Source organism: Hipposideros armiger, unplaced genomic scaffold (assembly GCF_001890085.2).
Source record: "Hipposideros armiger isolate ML-2016 unplaced genomic scaffold, ASM189008v1 scaffold_638, whole genome shotgun sequence".
NCBI lineage: Eukaryota > Metazoa > Chordata > Mammalia > Chiroptera > Hipposideridae > Hipposideros > Hipposideros armiger.
In genome coordinates this window covers 602,784-621,677 of record NW_017731988.1, presented here as the reverse complement: position 1 = coordinate 621,677, position 18,894 = coordinate 602,784, and the positions used below count along the sequence as shown (strand labels likewise).

Below are 18,894 nucleotides of genomic sequence, written 5' to 3'. Positions count from 1 at the left end.
GGGAACAGACAAGTTGCTGTCCTTTTGTTCTTCAGTCTAGTTGTGGAGGACGTCGCTTCACTGGCCCATGTTGGTATTATCATTGCGCTCTTCCCTAGTGAGACAGATCAGTCACCGGCTTCTGGATGGCCGCTCACAGCAGCTCACAAAAGCTCATGCCAGCTGCTGGCCAGCTCCACTGAAGCCTACACCATCACCGGCAAACCAGGGCAGCCCAGCTCCAGGTCGAGCTGTTGTTCACCATCTTAGCTGTAGAGGGCGCAGCATCACTGGCCCTCATGGGATCCAAACCGGGGCCCTGCTGCTTAGAGCTAGCGTCCCAAGCCAATTCAACCAACGTGCCACTTGGCTAGCCCTATATTATTTTATTCTTCATTTGTAATGTTCAACAAAGTATCTTGGGTTTATTTATAACTTGGAATAAATGGCCTTTGTGATAATGTGCTATTCCAGGTAAATTTTACAAAAAATAAGGTGAAAGGAGAAGTATATCCATAGAAAGGAATTTGTAAATAAATAAATAAATAAATAAATAAATAAATAAAATCCTCCTGTTCTGTGATCACTTTGAAAAGCAAAGTTGAAAAAAACAGTGTTCCCCCTTCTCTTCTGTACTGAGGATAAAATTTGCAAGTTTTGTTACCTAAATGTCATGCAGACTTAGTTAAATAACTATCCTTCCAGTCCTAGAGGGCAATATTAATACAACATGGGTTTTAATATCTATAAGATCCCTTTACTTAGTTAGCTATGTTTTGCAAATATCACAGTTGGCATTAAATTTTTGGATTATGTGGCTATATGATTGCTAATTATTCAAAGTATATCTCTTACTAGAGAATCCAGCTCTTTTTCTTTTTTGGCTAGAATGAGAGTTTAATGATACAAAATGACAGGCAGATCAGCTGCAACAAAGAACTATAAGAATTGAAATTTAGGCACTGTGAATAAATTGACCCAGAAGTTAAAGGTGAGACAAATGAAAACCTCAACCCTAAATATTATACCAGGGAATCTAGAATCAGATGATTGAAAGGGACGTCTATTCAGGGTCATTTAGTTCATTGGTTTCCCAATGCCAAAAATGGGAATCATCTTCCAAATATAAATTCCTGGAATTCATCTTGAGATTGTGGCCCAGTAAATTTGGGGTGGGGCCCAGGAATATGTGATGCTGATTTGCCACTGGGCTCATTTGGAAACAGCTAGTCCAGTTTAACACTCTAGTTTTGGGAGAAAACATTTTTGTTGATAATTTGGTAGAGGATGAGCTCATTTTTATCGGCACTGGTGATACAGCTGGACCTTACAAGCAGATCTGTTTTCTTCAGAGCTCTCTTGGTTTATACTTTCAGTAAGCCCAAATCTTCCTCGAGTATTTCCACTCATTGGTTCTGGTTTCGCCTCCTGTGGTCACAGAAAATGATATCTAGCTGTTAAACTTGCATTTCTTTAGTTACTAGAGAACATGCATTCATATGTATGTTAGACTCTAATATCTTTTAGCTTTGGGTTAATTTTTCTGTTAGTCATTGAATTTTTAATGATTTAAAAATTGAAAGAACTCTGTATATTAAGGGTATTAACTCTTTGTCTCATATTGTCATACGTATTTCCACAATTCGTAATTGGTCATGTATAGATTGTGTGTGTGTGTGTGTGTGTGTGTGTGTGTGTAAATATGTATAATCTCGAACCTCTAGTGAACATTTAAGCTTTCCTAGCTTCATGCTGTACAGAAATTTGACAGGCGTGACATTTCTATACAATATCCTATAGTAAAAATTATACTCAAAATGCCTAAACCATATACTTGTGTAGAAATAATATTGCCTACCAAGCTATAAAAGACATGGACTGTTGAAGGAAAATTCCACTCCCTTTGTTCAAATTAATCCTGTCTGGTTTTTATTGTAAGGTGTACTTTTCCTTTGAGTGCCCTGTGTGGTCCTTTTTAAAAAGAGGAAAGGTCATTATGCTTCACACTTTTAAGTCTCCCCGCAGGCAGAGACTCTTAATTTGTTTGCTTATTTAGAACAGGAAGCATTTTTTTTTCTTTCCTTTTCTCTCTTTTCTTTTTAACTTTCTTTTGTAGCTTAGTAACCAAAACTCAGCCTCAGAAGACCTGCCTTTAATTGTCTGCAACCACCTTCGGAGTTTGATTCTGTCTCTCCCCTGTTCCAGGGCCTCTTAGATGAAATGGGAGGGATGAAGTCATTGGTTGCAAAACTTGTGGCTGAGGGACACTGCTGATGACTAACCCCAAATGCTAGTTTGATCAGGAAAAGACCTCCTCGTATGCCAAAATTCTAGTCCTTACAAGACCCAAGACCCAGTGTTGCTGTATCTACGGGAAACTGAAGTGTGGGCTGCAGTGGATATTTGGTTATTATTTGGTTATTGTTTTAGGAATTGGTTACTTGTGCACAGCCAAAGTAAACTGTTTAAACGCAAAAGACTGCATTGGCCTAGAGTGTTCTAGTTGACAGGCCAAATACAAGTAGGGTTGAATAATCACCAAGCTTTAATTGTACAGGCTATTATTTCAGTCACTAAAATTAGGGGCGGTGATATCACCACATAATCCAGCTAAGGTTGCCATGTTTGCTTTTCTCATAAAGTCGACTGCCCTGTATACCTGTGCTTCCTCTTCTCTTGTTCTGACAAAGCAGTAAATTTAACAAGTAGGCGTTATTGACCGGGTGGTAGGGGCGTGACTAGGGAAGAAAATGAATATCCCTTCTCTTTCCGTCCCCTCTCTCTTTGTCCTTTCCTGGACGCTGGTGAGCTATAGTAAGTTACTGAGGTATGAAAGATTGTAAGGCAACTTTATACCTGCTGAGAGTCATGGGAATAGTGAACAATAGGTGTATAGTTCGTCCACTGAATCAGAAGTATTTGAGCACCGAATATGTAAGAAAAACAATTGCTAAATGTATATGCCGTTTTGTATTCTTTCTCACTACCCAGCTTCAGTCTCACAAACGCCCTGGAAAGTACAGTGTCCTAGTATCTTAATTTTCCCTGAGTTGGCCTTTCTCTTGGGTGGGGGTGGGTTGCAGAGGGGAATTCAAGAGGAAGAGAAAGTTAAATGAGTAAATGTGGTACCAGTCTTAGACCAATGCTTGGGGCATGCAAGTTGACAGGTAGATAAAATACTCTTGTCACTCCTATAATATAATGTCACTAGACTATAATGTAAGAAATATGTGAGGTAGCCAGCTTAAATTCCAGGAGGACATAAAATCTATCAGTGGGTAGGAGTCAATAAATATTAATTGCTGATGTTGATCAACAGCCAGGAGCTAGTCAAAGGCTTTCTGCAGGCCCTTCCTGCTGTTGGAGAGACAAATATCAGGTAGAAGTTGCAGGTAGTGGGGAGCAGGAGGCCGAGGAAGGTATTCTATCTATGCATCTAAGGGAGAAAAAATATGACCCTTTAAAAATGTTGAAGTCTTAGTTACAATGGGATCATTTCAAGCCTTCCTTTTGCTGAGCCCAGAATTTATCATCTCAATGAGCTCAGCTTTTTTAAAGAGAAACAGCAATAAACATTTAAAGATTCCTGGCTTTCATTCACATTCCTGATTAGACCTGCCATAGTTTTATAGTTTTATATGCCCCCCCCCCAATATATTTTTAATTGTTCTTATGGATCACCTTCCGTTGCCATCTAATGAGCTCTAAACAGATTCTTTCAATGGACATGGGGCTCTGTCCCCCACTTCTTATTTTTTATAACTAACCATAGTCCTAGGGGTAATGGCCTTAACTGACCTTTTCAGCAGTCATTTTGACCGAACCCTGCCCTGTTTTGATTCTAGGTTTGCTGTGGAATTTGTCCTCTAATGACAAACTCAAGAATCTCATGATAACAGAAGCCTTGCTTATCCTGACTGAGACTATCATCATCCCATATTCGGGGTGGCCAGAGGGAGACTACCCCAAAGCAAATGGTTTGCTCGATTTTGATATATTCTACAACGTCACAGGATGCCTAAGGTAATGCCACTTTGCAGTCACCACCACCACCACCGCCCCCCTTATCTCTATGCACCTTTTGACTCTCTTCAATTATTTTGCCAACCCTGCTCCCCCACCCCACACCCCTGGTCTGCCTATGGCAACCACCAATCTGTTCTCTGTATCTTTGATTTTGGTTTTGTTTGGTTTTTGAGATTCCACATATAAGTGAGATCCAACAGTATTTGTCTTTCTCTGCCTATTTCACATAGCATAGTGCCCTCAAGGTCCATCTGTGTTGTCACAGAAGACAGAATTTCCTTATTTTTTATGGCTGAATAATAAATGTATGTGTGTGTGTGCATGCAACATTTTTTTAATTTATCAGTCAAAGGCCACTTAGGTTGTTTCTATATCTTGGCTATTGTGAATAATGTTACAATAAACATGGGATTCATATATCTTTTTGAATAAGTGTTTTTGTTTTCTTCAGGTGAATACCCAGAAGTGGCATTCTGGGTCATATGGTAGTTCTATTTTTAATTTTCTGAGGAACCTCCATACTGTTTTCCATAGTGGCTGCACCAATTTACATTCCCAATAGAAGTGCACAAGGGTTCCCTTTGCTCCACACCCTTGCCAACACTTGTTATCTCTTGTCTTTTTTATAATAGCCATTCTAACAGGTGTGAGGTGGTATCTGGTGGTTTCAATTTGCATTTCCCTGATGATTAGTGAGGTTGAACATCTTTTCATGTACCTGTTGTCCATTTATATGTCTTCTTTCGCAAAATGTTTATTCAGATCTTCTGCTCATTTTTTAAATTGGATTGTTTGGTTTTACTATTAAGTTGTATGAGTTCTTTCCCATTCAGTATGTTGCCTTTTTATTTTGTTGATGGTTTGCTGTGCAGAAGCTTTCTAGTTTGATGAAGTCCCATTTCTTTACTTTTTCTTTGGCTGCCTTTTCTTTTGGTGTCAAATCCAAAAGAATCACCACTAAGACCAATGTCAGAGCCTACCACCTATGTTTTTTTCTAGGAGTTCTATGGTTTTGAGTCTTTAATTCATTTTGAGTTAATTTTTGTGTATGGTGTAAAAGAGTGGTCATTTTCATTCATTTACATGTGGCTGTTCAGTTTTCCCGGCACTATCTATTAAAGAGACTTTCCTTTCTGTGTTGTATATTCTTGACTCCTTGTTGTAAATTAATTGACCATATATGCATGGGTTTATTTCTGGGCTCTCTATCCTGTTCCATTGATTTATGTGTCTATTTTTATGCCAATATCCATAATGTTTTCTTTTCCAATACCATACTGTTGATTAATATAGCTTTATTATATAGTTTGAAATCAGGAAGCGTCATGCCTTCAGCTTTGTTCTTCTTTTTCAAGATTGCTTTGGCTATTTTGGGTCTTTTGTGGTTTCGTACAGATTGTAAGATTGTTCCTTTTATTTCTGTGAAGCATGCCATTGGTATTTTGATAGGGATTGCATTGAACCTGTAGATTGCTTTGGGTAATATAGACACTTTAACAATATTAATTGTCCCAATCCACAAGCATGGAATATCTCTCCATTTATTTGTGTTTTCAATGACTTATAGTTTTCAGTGTACAGATCTTTCACTTCCTTGTTTAAATTTATTCCTAGGTGTTTTTTAATAGCTATAAGGCAATAAAGCCTAAAGGGACAGACTATCTTGCCATAAGAATAGCTACAAAGAAGTTAATTTGATCAGCATTTCTAAATAATAGGATGAAAAATGCTTGAAATGTTTTTTCCCCTGGGCTGTCAGATGCCAACTAAATCAAGAGGAAATAGAAACACATGCAGGAGGAAGCAAAATGCTTGTCTTAACTTCTCTAGGATCATGTGCATCAAGCTTTCTTATATTTGAAAATAATCATTGTCCTTTATGCCTAAGGATTACAAGAAATCAGTTAGAGGTATAATCAAAATTAGCCCAAAAGAAGCCAGGATATATGATGCCTTTCCGTCTTTTCTCTAGTTGCATAGTTCATGTCTTGAGGGAATCTGAGGGAATTTATTATATTATGGTAAAATGTTTATCTCTGCAGTTATTTGATAGTGCTTATCAAATACCAATTTTATATAAAGCATTATTTTAGTTTCTGAGAATTTTACAAAGATGAATAAGGAAATCAATCCTTCAGGAACTTTTAATCTGGCAGAGGATGCTGATGAGCAAACAATCTAGACTACAGCTACAATGAAATGTGTTAGAGCCGTGGTTCTCAAAGTGTGGCCCCTGGAACTTTCTGAATCCTTGGGTCCCACCCCAGAACTACTGAATCAGAAACTCTTGGGGTGGAGCCCAGCAGTCTAGTTTTAACAAGCCCTCCAGGTGATTCTAATGCACTGCTGGTGTTGGAGGTACAGGTGACTGCTGCAGGACTGGACAACAAAGGACCATTCGTGCCGCTGAGTGAGATCAGAAAGACACTAAATGAGCTGGGCCTTGGTGGACTGTTTCCATAGTCAGAAATCCTGTAAGGATGAAGGTCTAAATTCTTGAACAGCATAAGAGGTGCCTAAATGGTCTCCCTCAAATCTGTCTTCTGTACAGTCCACTGGAACTGCTATGTGAATGTACTTTCGATCCCTTAAAACATTTTCATCCATTTAAAAACATTTTGCATCTTAAAACTTCTCTGTGCACCCATTGCTTTACCATGTGCATCCAAGTTCTTAATGTGGTAGAGGTATCAGTCAGGACTCTTTCAGTTGAAACTGGCAGATACCCAACTCAAACCCACTAACACCAAGTAGGGACTCATTGGCTCATGTGCCTGAGATGTGTGACAGTCACTTGTGGAAATGAAGGAAGTGCACCGGAACCATGGCCTCAAGGACTGATATAGAAATTCAGCATCTCTGGGAATCACTCCTTTTTAAATTTGTATCTCATCTCTGCTTGCTCTTTTGCATATTGGGCTCATTCTCTGCACATGCAAATAAGCCTGTGCATTTTTTAAAAATCTTTAATCTCTAACACCTAGCAAAGTTTCTGGCACATGGTAAGCAAGTATAAAGTATATGAATGAAAAGAATAAATGAACAAGTGAGCATATGCAAATGCATGATGAAGTAGGTGAATAATCAAGTCTGATAAGATCAAGTTTGTGATGGAAAGTAATCAAATAGAAGTCGGAAACAGGCTAAGTAAGACCAGACTGCAGAGGCCTTGAAGCTCATGTTAAAGAGTTCATTCTTTTCTTCCATAAGCAATATTAGCTAGTGTGGGGAGGATAGGCATATGATAAGTTCTGTGTGAAGAAAAATAATTATATCAACGGGAAAAGTGTTTTGAGAAGTTAAAAATCTAAAGAGAAAAATGTTAGTTAAAAATCACTTCCTGTAGTCTCCCCTGTGAAGGAGGAATAAAAGAGTTGCACGGTTTGGGTGAAGCAGTGTCCTGTTCAGCGTGCATTTTCCAGATGCCATAGCTGAATACACTCCCTTCAGAATGACACCACCTTACACAGTGTTTGGAAAATAAATCCAAACTACTGATCTGAACTACTTTCAGAAGCAGAATATAGAGGGGAAAAAAAAAAATCTGGGGAACTGAACATCATCATAACCTTACTAAAATATCAGTTCTTATTTCATCTGTATATCTACTTCATAATAATAATTAGTTATTTATTGTGATTATGTTCTAGAAATTGTTCCAAATTCTTGATGAGGATTTTCTCAGTTTATTCTCATAGCAGCCCTTGTAAAATAGGTTTTCCTCATTTTATAGATGAGGAAACTGGTGCTCAGAGAATTGAAGTGATTTTTCCCAGTGCCATACAGCTGGTAAAAGACAAAGCTGGAATTTAAATCCAGGAAGCTTGTCTCCAAAACCAAAGCTTTTGGTTAGTATGCTGGACACATTAATGTTAGCTACATGTCTACAGACTGATGATGTGGATAAAACCCACTGCCCTTCACAGTCTTGCAACCTCACAGGGTCAGGTAGGGCACTAACGATCGTGTCCAGGTCTCATTAGGGACATGTATCTGTGTTTCAGTGTTTTTTGTTTTAGTTCAATGCAGGTGAAACTCTGTACTGCCTGCCTTTCCTATAAACAGAGAAGATACAAAGGGTGAAGCATATGAAGTAGGAGATCTTTCCAAGAGAAGATATGATGGCTCTGGAGAAAACTTCACAGTAGATGTTGCCACAATGAGTGTAAAAGCCACTAGGAGATAGGAATCAGAATGTAAGAAAAGACCTACAGGGGACCTGCAGTATTCTGTTTCCATGACAGTAGAGGTGTCTACTGAGTAGTTGCTTATTTATGACCCCAGCTTACTCTGAAAAGATTTTAAAACAAGTGTTGACTGGTTCTAGGAAGAGTGAATCTTAGCTGCATAAAAAGGTTATAAATGTTAGTTCGCAAATATCTGAATTGCTGCAAGTTCACTTGAGGTGTTCTCCCCCGCAATGGGTGAAGAGCCAACAATGAATTGGCAACATGAAAAGTATTTTTGGCATTATGGTTGACTTAGGTTAGTATCACTAAATCCCTTCAATCTAGTTTGGAGAAAAACTGGTGTATACATCAGTGACTTTCTCTCCTTAATGACTGAGATCAGTTCTGAGAGGGACTTTCCTGGCCTACATATAACAGTGGTGCAGAGTGAATGTGCTCTGGTAGGTAAAATGTTTGGTTTGTTAATGAACTTGTGGCATGACTCTGGTTCTGCCCACTTGAAGCTGCTATAGTGAGATTGCATCCACATAGGAGAACAGGCACAGTTTTTCCTTCGAAAAAGCTACACCATATTTGTCAAGTATCAAATCATTTATTTACAGGATTAGCATCAGCCTGCAGCAGCATTTACCATGGGCCTTGGTGCTTTCTGTAGGCCCTTTTGGAATTACATACTTTTCATGGCTGAAGGTACTCACTGACAGATGATACAGGTTTTGAAATAGGGAACACATTGTTCATGAAAGTTTCTATTTTCCTTTTTAAACAATATTACACTAGCATAATGAGTAGTAAACTCTAAGTTAGGAGAGGAAAAGTAAATTGGTACACTCCAATTTGTGCTAGTGCCAGCAAGAGTGATTGTCAACATCTCTTCATAACTCCACTTGCATGACATCATGTCAGTAGCCTGAAATCAACCATGGTGGGAGTATGTACACCACAGAAATTGGCAAACGCTACAAATCAAAGATCTCCCTGCTCCCAGAAAGCTGTTTGTTAAACATTTACCAACACACTACTGGCACTGAATTCCATTAGTTGATTACTTTAACATCACAATATGGATAATTAGGGTATAAGCATATTTCTCTTTGTTTACTTGGAAGGTATTATAATAAAGTTTCAGCATTTCTTTTCCTTCTTTTTTTTTTGAGGGGAAAAAACTTAAAATGCCTGTTTTTAAAAATTATTTTCATGTACTTAGGGCAAGAAGTGTAACAGTTAAAATATTTGATAATTTTTTGCAATTAGTGGGATACTCTTCCAGTCATTTCAAATTCCAAAAGACTAAGTGACAATCATAGAATTATAAATTACCAAAAAGCATTAGACACCTTCTTTGATTGTACATCCTCTACACACACTAATTATGAAACCCTATTTTTCTACTTTTTATGGGTAATTCCTTGGGAATTGGTGTGACATGGCTGTCAGATCTGGGTGTTTCACCTCACTGATTGTCACACTTGGAAAACCTTTGGATGTGACATAAATAAAACTAATGGTTATTATCAGGGTAAGTTCAGAATGCGTTTTAAACATTTGTTATTTCTGCATTCCTCCATATCATTCTCCTGGCTTCTTTCCTCCCATCTTTCCTTCCTTCTTTCCTTTCTTCCCTAAGTCTTTGTTCTCTTAAAGGACAAGAGGTGGAAACAATTTAGAGGTCAGAAATTAATATGCCTCCAGGGATCAGGCAGGCATTTAAGTGGACAGTTAGTTGTAAGACCATCGGGAATGGTAGGCACCTTCAGACTAAAGAATGGGAAAAAATGCTTACCGCAAAGAGCAGAGAGATGGGAAGTTCTGAAAAACACTTCAGGCCAAACACAAACATCTAAGCAGCCTGTGATTGTTAGTCTTATTCTTTAGTTGAAGAAATTAAGTTACAAAATAGTCACGGGAATGTAAAGTACAGCATAGAGAATATAGTCAATAATGTTTCAACAACTATATATAGTGCCACGGGGATACTAGACTAATTGGGGGGGGATCACTGCATAAATTATACAAGTGTCTAACCACTATGCTGTACACCTGACACTAATATTATATTAAAGGCAACAATAACTGAAAAAAATATATTTTTTTCAAAACAAAGAGTGAGGCTAACCAGATCATTATATTACAGAAATAAATCATATTTGCTATTTAGAAAAGGAAATTAAGTGTCAGTGACTCTTCTACAATTATAAAAATTTGACAAAGGCAACTAGTCCTACCTTCCTGGGATTTTTCCCACTTGGTATGTTTTTCTGCTCGCTCTTATCCAACATTATCATTATTCCTTGAGTGCCTGCTATGTCCAAAGCACTTTTTAAATTTCTGAAATTTGAAAGGGGAATGGAACCTATCTTTCCTTGGAGGTAATGATGACATAATCACAATATATTTGAAAAGACTCGTAAAAGAGTTATGAAGACGGCTGTTATGGAGGCTTTGAATTGCTTAACTGAAGTTGCCTGGGAGTTGGGAAAAACTGTTGATTGGAGAGTCACATTTAAGGAGCAGTTAAAGAGTGAGTAGGTGTTTGAATATCTTTCTCAGTCTTTAGCTCATCATTCTATCACTAGTTCATCTCTATCATTTTTCATATTGAGAAAGGCTTATAAAATTGCTGCCTTAATCTTATAGCCATAATCTAACTGTTTCTGCGTTGTAATAGCCCAGGGGTTGGCAAACTTTTGAGACGGAAGAGCCAGTCCTGTTCTTCACAACAAGAGCCATAAAACGAATGAAATCACCATTATGTGAAATTTAAAATTTTTATAAATGAGACTATGATAGTTTTATTTTCATTTTCAATTTTATTTCAGAGCCACATGTACATACCCCAAAGAGCCGCATGTGGCGAGCCGCAGTTTGCCGACCTCTGTAATAGCCACCCCAGAATTTGCTATTTTCTTTAAGGTGCTAGTACAAAATGATAAAATATTACTATAGCACATTATAAAGTCATTTTTCTTTATATTTTGTGCCTAGATATGCCAGTTAAAGAGGAAAAACAGTTGGTAATGCATTTCTCCTACAAGTGACTTAAACTTCACTTTCCCCACATGTCATGGTGTAGTAAATGTGTTTTGATGAATGTATAATATAGTTATATGTACTGCAGTTTTTAACTGTCTTAAACTTCCATTGTCACTTATCACTGTAAATCTAGCTGGCATGGGGAGTGGTCAGAGGAAGCAAACTGCCTTTAGAAAGAAAAGCTATAACTATCAGTCTAGTTCCTAATTAGCCACAAGGTTAAGGGCAAGTTTTTTTGAACATCAATACCAACCACTTGCTAGAAGAATGTCTCTTTGTAAAACTTGAATGTATTCAATTACATCTATCTTGCTTAGCACACACACACACACAAAATCATATCATTGTGTTACTGAATTTCAATTTTTACACTTATCTGGATATCAAACTTCAGAACTTTACTGAATCTGCATTCCCTTAATTATCTATTTTCATTATGTTTACCTTTGCTTATTCATCCCTTATTCTGAATACTCATGACAGAAAAAGATTTATTTGGTCAAGCCCTGTACATAAACCCAAAAAATTATTTAGATAATTAAAAAAATACTTAAATGAGGGTCTAATTTCCCTGATTATCAAATAATTATTTTTTCTTTTCTGTAATAACATAGCTCTAAAAGCAGGCCAGAGTTTACTTTTTTAAAAAATTTAGTTACAGAAATTTACTTCAGGAAAATAATATAAAACTAGAAGAATGTTAACTGAGGCAGTGTAAACCTAATAGAAGTATCCAGATAGTTCAACCTGAAAAGTGACTTTTCCAGAACTATGAAGACAATTGAATCATCAACTTCACCCCCAGTTTTATGGTGAATTATTTAAACTCTTCACATTTGATGTATAAACATAAGCAATATGAAGTCCATGAGTAATGGAATTGGCAATGTTTCTAGTAATGTTACATTGTCCATCATAATTACATTTTATAAGTTAAGTATTTTAATATACAAACAAATGTGGTTTAATGAGTTAAATTATTTTGTAAATTTCTCTAAGTATGTAAGAGGTGGGAGTGGTATTTATGTGGGTAAATAAAATCTTGGTTTTAAAAAATGATTGTTGTGGGCCAGCCCAGTGGCTCAGTTCGTTAAGAGCTCGCTCAAGAGTGTGAGCTCTGAGCAACAGCAGTTCGCGTCCCGGCCCCACCTGAGCTGCCAACAGGTGGCAGGATGGCTCAGCTAAAAAAAAAAAAAAAAAAAAAAAAATGATTGTTTTATAAGCTAAATCTCAGGGGTTTTAGGTATTTTGAAATCTCTTAACAATAATAAAGTTAGTAAAGCAAACAAAACAAACGCGGCCATGCTTGCCTGGTCACCCCTCTCTGGTCTCCCTGAACCCAGTGTTTCTAAGAGTATGTGCCTCTGAATTGTCACACAGCACAATTACAACCAACCGTCTTGCAAAGTCCTCACTCTTCAGACTAAATTTTCCACTGTCCTATTCATGTCCTTAGTAGACAGGCCCAGATTTAAAGGTGTACTTCACAGAAAATATGTGACGTTTCTGTTTGCCAAAGAAACTCTTTATTCTTACCTATCAGTCCATAAATATCAACTGCCTAGTTTGGACCCAGCCCTGGGATAATTATTAAAGAAAATACATGAATAGGGATAATATGGAGGAAAAAGAACCAGCAAAGGAAACAGAAGAACAATTTTTATTATATCAAGAGGACTATTTTGGGTTGTCTTTCTTCATGAGTTTACGAGTGGAATTTTGAACAGATAAAGAAATTCCCAAGAATGTCTTTGTCAGAGATTTTTTAAAAGCTACCTGATATTTTTTTCTTTAAGTGTACGTATAGCTTAAATTAGAGATAGTATTTTATTTATTATATCTTATGACACTGAAAGTCTTTAAAAAAAAAACAAAATTTAAACTACCATCTTGGTCAAACCACTTGTAAATTTTTTTTTTAATTCATTGTTATATAAAAAAAAATGAATGGGTTAATATATTTGGGTAAAGCTACCCATGACTTTGTTTTTCTCCTGTGATTAGAATCTGCCCCCATCTTGGGGGTGCAGGCTATCTGAGCATCATGTTATTCTACTCTAGGCCTGGAGCTTCTTTATTAATTCTAGTTTGGCACCCTAGACTTCTCCTTTAGGTGGCAAGAATGTCTACTCAAGATCCAGTAGCTCTCGGTCATATTTTAGAAATTTGTTTGCTGTTTCTAATTGATTTTAAATGGAATTTGGCAATCTACCTTGAACAGCCTGGTAAATCGAGAGGAAATGACTGTTGCCTACCAACCAAATGATTACTGGCTGCATCAACTATTCAGAATATTTTTGGAAGACCCAAAAATACAGGAAAGCAGAATTAAAGGATTTTGAGATAGACTTTTTCCTCCTCCACAATGTGGTTCCTTAATGTGTAATAGATGCGGACATGTCTTTGTTCAGTTAATGTCCCTTGTCCTGGAAGGAACAAAACATGTAGGTTGTAGAGCTTTGTTCTAGCTCCCAATGTTGCTTCTGTTTGCAGATAAAACAAGTGACTTTGGCTGATGTTTGCGGATACCCTCAGGATCTGATGCTGACTTCAGAGTAACAGACAAACTCTTCTTTGGGCAGAGACTTTTTATTGTGCTGCCAGTTCAAATGAGGCTTCTCTTTTGTTCTGTGCAGCTACAAGCTGCCTCTGCTGCTTTCTCTGGGTTAATCACAGACAAGGCCCAACTGTTAGATAGGTATCAGCTGAGGGTTAAACAAAAGCCCAGACCTAAATCTCAAATAACAAGAGGAAGAAGGATGCTTCCTTATCGGCCAGTGTCTTACCAACTGATGGGGTCTTAGAATGGACTCTGACCAAGCACTTTACTGACTGGTACTACTTGGGGCCTTACTGCACAATTCACGGACACACAGTATTAGGAAGCCTATAATTGTTGGTGGACACGACGATGCCCCCACAAGTTTTAAAAACCGTTGAGGTGATCACTGTCTCAGAGTGCTGGTTAGAACCTTAAAGTCTTAAGACTGGTCCCAGAGGCAGCAGGTCTTGCACAGGACACATGCATAAACTGTGTGGTTGTAGGCAACCGTGCCTATCATCAGTAGAAAGAGCCCCATTTAAAAAAAAAATTCTGCCTCTTAGATTGACTTATTTTGTTGGCAAAGTATCTTGAAAAGATTCACTCCAACCCTATTATTGTCTGTCCTGGAAATAATTATCCTCTTTTACTTTAAACATTGCATATCAGTGCATCATTTCCCCAAGCCAGTTGACCATTCACCAAGCTTTGACATTCTGCGTGGTAACAAACTTCCTTTCGGTGCTGTTTTGACAGCACACCTGCACTTATACACACACACACACACACACACACACACACACACACACACACAGCCCTTTTATGGAAGGGCCATTAGAAATCCTGTTTGAAGCATTTTAAATTCTGATTTTAGACAAGAGTCACAGGTCCAGATTCTGAATGAGAATTTAGCGAAACTTCATTTCAGGAGTTTTGTGAAAATTACAGATTGTGATATTGGTAAAGTACCTGCTATAATGTCTAGCACACGCTAAATTGCAGCTGCTTTTGTCCTTTGACATTGTCCATTCCTTGGTTTGTTACATGAATCTAAGGTTTAGTCACACTGTCATTAATCTTAACAAAGACATACCATTCTTCCTTTTAATTCTATCATGGTCCAGAGTGTTTAATTTTCTTTTCTCCTTTTCACTGTGACACTCAGGAATGTGTCAGATTAGTGGCCCTGGAGAGAGTCATGAATCACTGGTTTGCTTTCAGATAAAACACCTGAATCCTCCTACATATGTAGAGTCTTGCTTAGAGACCTACGCAGTTCAGATTCTGTTTTTCCTACCATTTACAAATCATTACCAGAAAAATTCTTCTTCATATCAAACACAAGTTACAGTGCAGGCTGGTATCCTCCGGTTCAGGCCCAGCGGAGGTGAAGAGCTCCTGGAGAATCCTGCCCTTAGATGAAGAGCTGTGATTCTCACCCCCTCCTCTCCCCCAGGCCCTGGCCTCCAGCCCCCAGTCTAAGGACCTGTTTTTAAATTTCAGTATACAGTAGTATACATTGTTAGTTTCGTAAAAAGTACCCACATATTTACTCAGACTTCTGTTAGATTATACCAAGTGACAAAAACAAACAAACAAACAATTGTTTAGTCAAATTCTAACAATAGACACTAAATTATGCATTTCCAATATATATATACACTGGTAACTCTGATGATCACTTTTTATTAACTACTGTGTTTGTATGCTCATTCTCTTTTACTTCTCAACAAGATAACTGTTTTGATACATTTTATTTACAGTTTTGAGATATTTTTCCATATTAAACCTCCACTGGGCTACATATAGGAAACAGTTATAGGTACATATTCTCAGGATTCAGGAGCTACATTGTAAAAGGGTCGATTCTGCCTAAGATTGGTCATGTTAATTCTCTGATTCCCACAAACTGAAGTATAAGCTGTTGAAAAAATACTTTAAGAAAGATTTATTATTTTCTAATAATTATTGGATATTGCAATAACACATTCCTTTCTGACTAGTACTTGTATTCATGGATGTAGTGCTATAAAATAATGCACCCTTATCATTTATATTTCTGGGTAGTTGAGTAAGGTAAGAACTATTTTTGATATGCAGGAGCAAATACTAAAACATCAGGGTTCTATGCACTTTCTGTCAGCAAAGATATCAACTGCCAGAAACCCCTGATAAGCCCCATTTCCAGCAAGCAGAGTCTGGATAATACCAAACGACAGGACAACAGTTAGTGCATGTGAACTGGCAGTGCTGCCAAACTGAATTACCATTCTTCCCCAAAATAAACACCCCCAAAGTTAAACAAAGCTAAGTCATCCATCTGCAAGGTATGTAGTAGGTTTAGCTAGTGAGAAAGAGACCTTTGAATTTGCTAAAGCAATTTTAAACTACTGCCATTTTTCCTAAGCCAGAGGTTGCAAAGGTCAAAGGGCAGCTTTAAAACATGATAACATTGTCTTGGAGTTGGGGACATATGGTGTTTGCTAAACAAATGGCAGACCACATGAGTGTTAGATGAGCTTTGCTCCTGCATGGATCTGCCCCAGCACAAGAATGCCTCTCTTATCCTGACTTTACCACTCATTTGCTGTCACCAGGAAAAGTAGTTTATAAACTCTTTGGACCTCAGTTTTTCCATGTGCAAAATAAGGAGACTGTCTCAGAGAGCAGATAGAGGATCTTGGTTCAAATGATCATTTCTTGAGAAAAAAAAAAAACTATAGTAAAAATTATTTTATTAACAGGTTTTGAGCCCATTTATTATCTTTTCTTCATGGACAAAGTGTCAAAGTTTTTCAGGTATAGTAAAAATTAAGTTTCAAGGAAGTGAATCTTTAATAAGAAATGTCAAGTGAGAATCAAAGTCACAGAAAAGATTTTCGTCAAAATCAAAAGTTTGTTGAATCAATTCAGCAATCAATAAATTGTTCGTATATCCTTTATTTTAGGTGTGTTGGTCTTATCTCCTCAACTGTTAGGTTGAATCATGAAATTGCATTTTTGGGGGGTAGGAACAGTCAAGTATCATCAGTTTCAGCCTATAGATGTGATCTCCATGGGAGCAGACTACAGTGCTGTATGCCCCTCCCTCATTCCTGTTTGTGCTTGGTATGACACTAGGCACATTTGTTCTATGATAATATATATTGAAAGTATTTTGGGGCAGAAAGTCTTTTTTGAAATCTGAGTGCAATGTATTATTTTAAAAATCAAAAAACTAAGACACAAAAAGTTCTCAAAATTGTTATTTTATTATTATTATTATTATTATTATTATTATTATTATTATTAGTTTCAGGTGTTCAGAACAATGCAATAGTTATCCTTTTCACCCCTCACAAAGTAACAACCCCCCTCTTCCCATCCACTGCCCTCCCACCCCCGATATCATGCTTGTCTATTACAATTCCATTGACTCCATTCCCACACTCTACTCCACATCCCGTGACTATATGTATATATAATTATAGTTGACATACATTAATATTCAACATCAGCTTCAGAAATACAGTGCAGTGTTCTCAGAATTGTTGTTTTGATGTTAAGAATGACACTAGTGAGACATAATAAATAGCGAGTCTTTAATATGTTTTGAATATTTTGCCTATCAGTAAAAGGTACGGGTCTGATAAGTTTTATAGGAGTAGTTCTTAGCAATTGAAGTTAGCAAAAGGAAATAAGGGTGATTCTCAAAATTCTAAAAATCGAAAGCATTGGGCCGGCCGAGTGGCGCGATGGTTAAGAGCTGGCTTGGGACGCCAGAGGGCCCCGGTTCGGATCCCACATATGAGGGCCAGTGACACTGCCCTCCACAGCTAAGATGCTGAACAACAGCTCAACCTGGAGCTGAGCAGCCATGAGTCGCGGGCGACGGCGTAGGCTGCAGCCACTGCTGCAGCGGGTTGCCATGGGCTACCGTATGTAGCCAGCAGCCAGCGTGAGCGGCCAGCAGCCGCAGTGAGCGGCCATCCAGAAGCCGGCGACTGATCTGCCTCGCCCGGGAAGAGCGCAATGATGGTGCCAACTTGGGCCAGTGAAGCGGCGTCCTCTACAACTAGATTGAAGAACAAAAACAACAGCAAGTTGTCTGTTCCCCTTCCCCAATTCCCCAGCACTGTTCCCATCCCCCCAATTCCCCAATAAAAATCTTTAAAAATAAATAAATAAATAAATAAATAAATAAATAAATAAATAAATAAATAAATAAATAAAAATCGAAAGCATTGTAATTTTGCCATTCTTGTTGGCAAAGATGTTAACATTTTGGAGGAAAAAAAATTTTTAAAGGATTAATGATAACAGGAAAAAATCCAAAGGGACATGGTAACAATAACACCAGAATATAAACATGATCTGAACCTGAAATATGATCTCCAAGTGTATTACTTTGCTGTATTTGATAAGCTTCAGTTCTCTAAAAGGAAGCAACCTCCACTTGTAGATTTAGTTACTGTTTATAGAAAGGTGTCATGGCTTAGCAAAATTAGAAATAGACTAAGTGCAAAGATATTTATAGGTCATGCTTTTGACTTAGGTCTAACACTGTGAAACCCTGCATTTTTTTGTGACATCGCTTCCATTTTAATTACAGAATCATCATATTTTTTAGTATCTGGTTTAATATTTGTCAATAACAGTTTATACTGAAACCTACAAAACCCCCAGTAGTATAGTACAGCACCCTGTCTTTATAAATGATGAACCTGAGGCCCAGTGAATTCAAGCAACTTTTTGTAACTTATAAGTCACAGAACAAGCTAGGACTTGGCTATCTGGTACACTAGGATGACTATTTTTATCATTTGTTCTCCTTATTTTTAATTGGGGAACAGTGTGTTTTTCCAGAACCCATCAGCTCCAAGTCAAGTAGTTATTTCAATCTAGTTGTGGAGGGCACAGCTCAGTGACCCATGTGGGGATCAAACTGGCAACCTTAGTATTATGAGTACTGCGCTCTATCCAACTGACCTAACTGGCCACCCCATTTGTTCTCCTTTTAATTGCAAAATCTTTGCCTCATGTGTATACCTTTCCAAAAATGGGGTGAAGATTAAGTAAATAATGCTTCTTGACCTAGGTGGTTGGAATGAAGTAGAAGATTTTTATTGACGTGACATGTTTTGT

The 18,894-nt window shown here is 37.6% G+C and overlaps 1 protein-coding gene across 1 annotated transcript in view; it reads left to right on the top strand.

Moving 5' to 3' along the window:
* Nucleotides 1-18,894, top strand: part of PKP2 (plakophilin 2) — a 99,920-nt gene that overhangs the window by 60,928 nt on the left and 20,098 nt on the right. Inside the window, exon 6 of the mRNA XM_019625664.1 lies at nt 3,825-4,002. Coding sequence (XP_019481209.1) covers nt 3,825-4,002 — 178 coding nt within the window. The remainder of the gene's footprint in view (nt 1-3,824; nt 4,003-18,894) is intronic.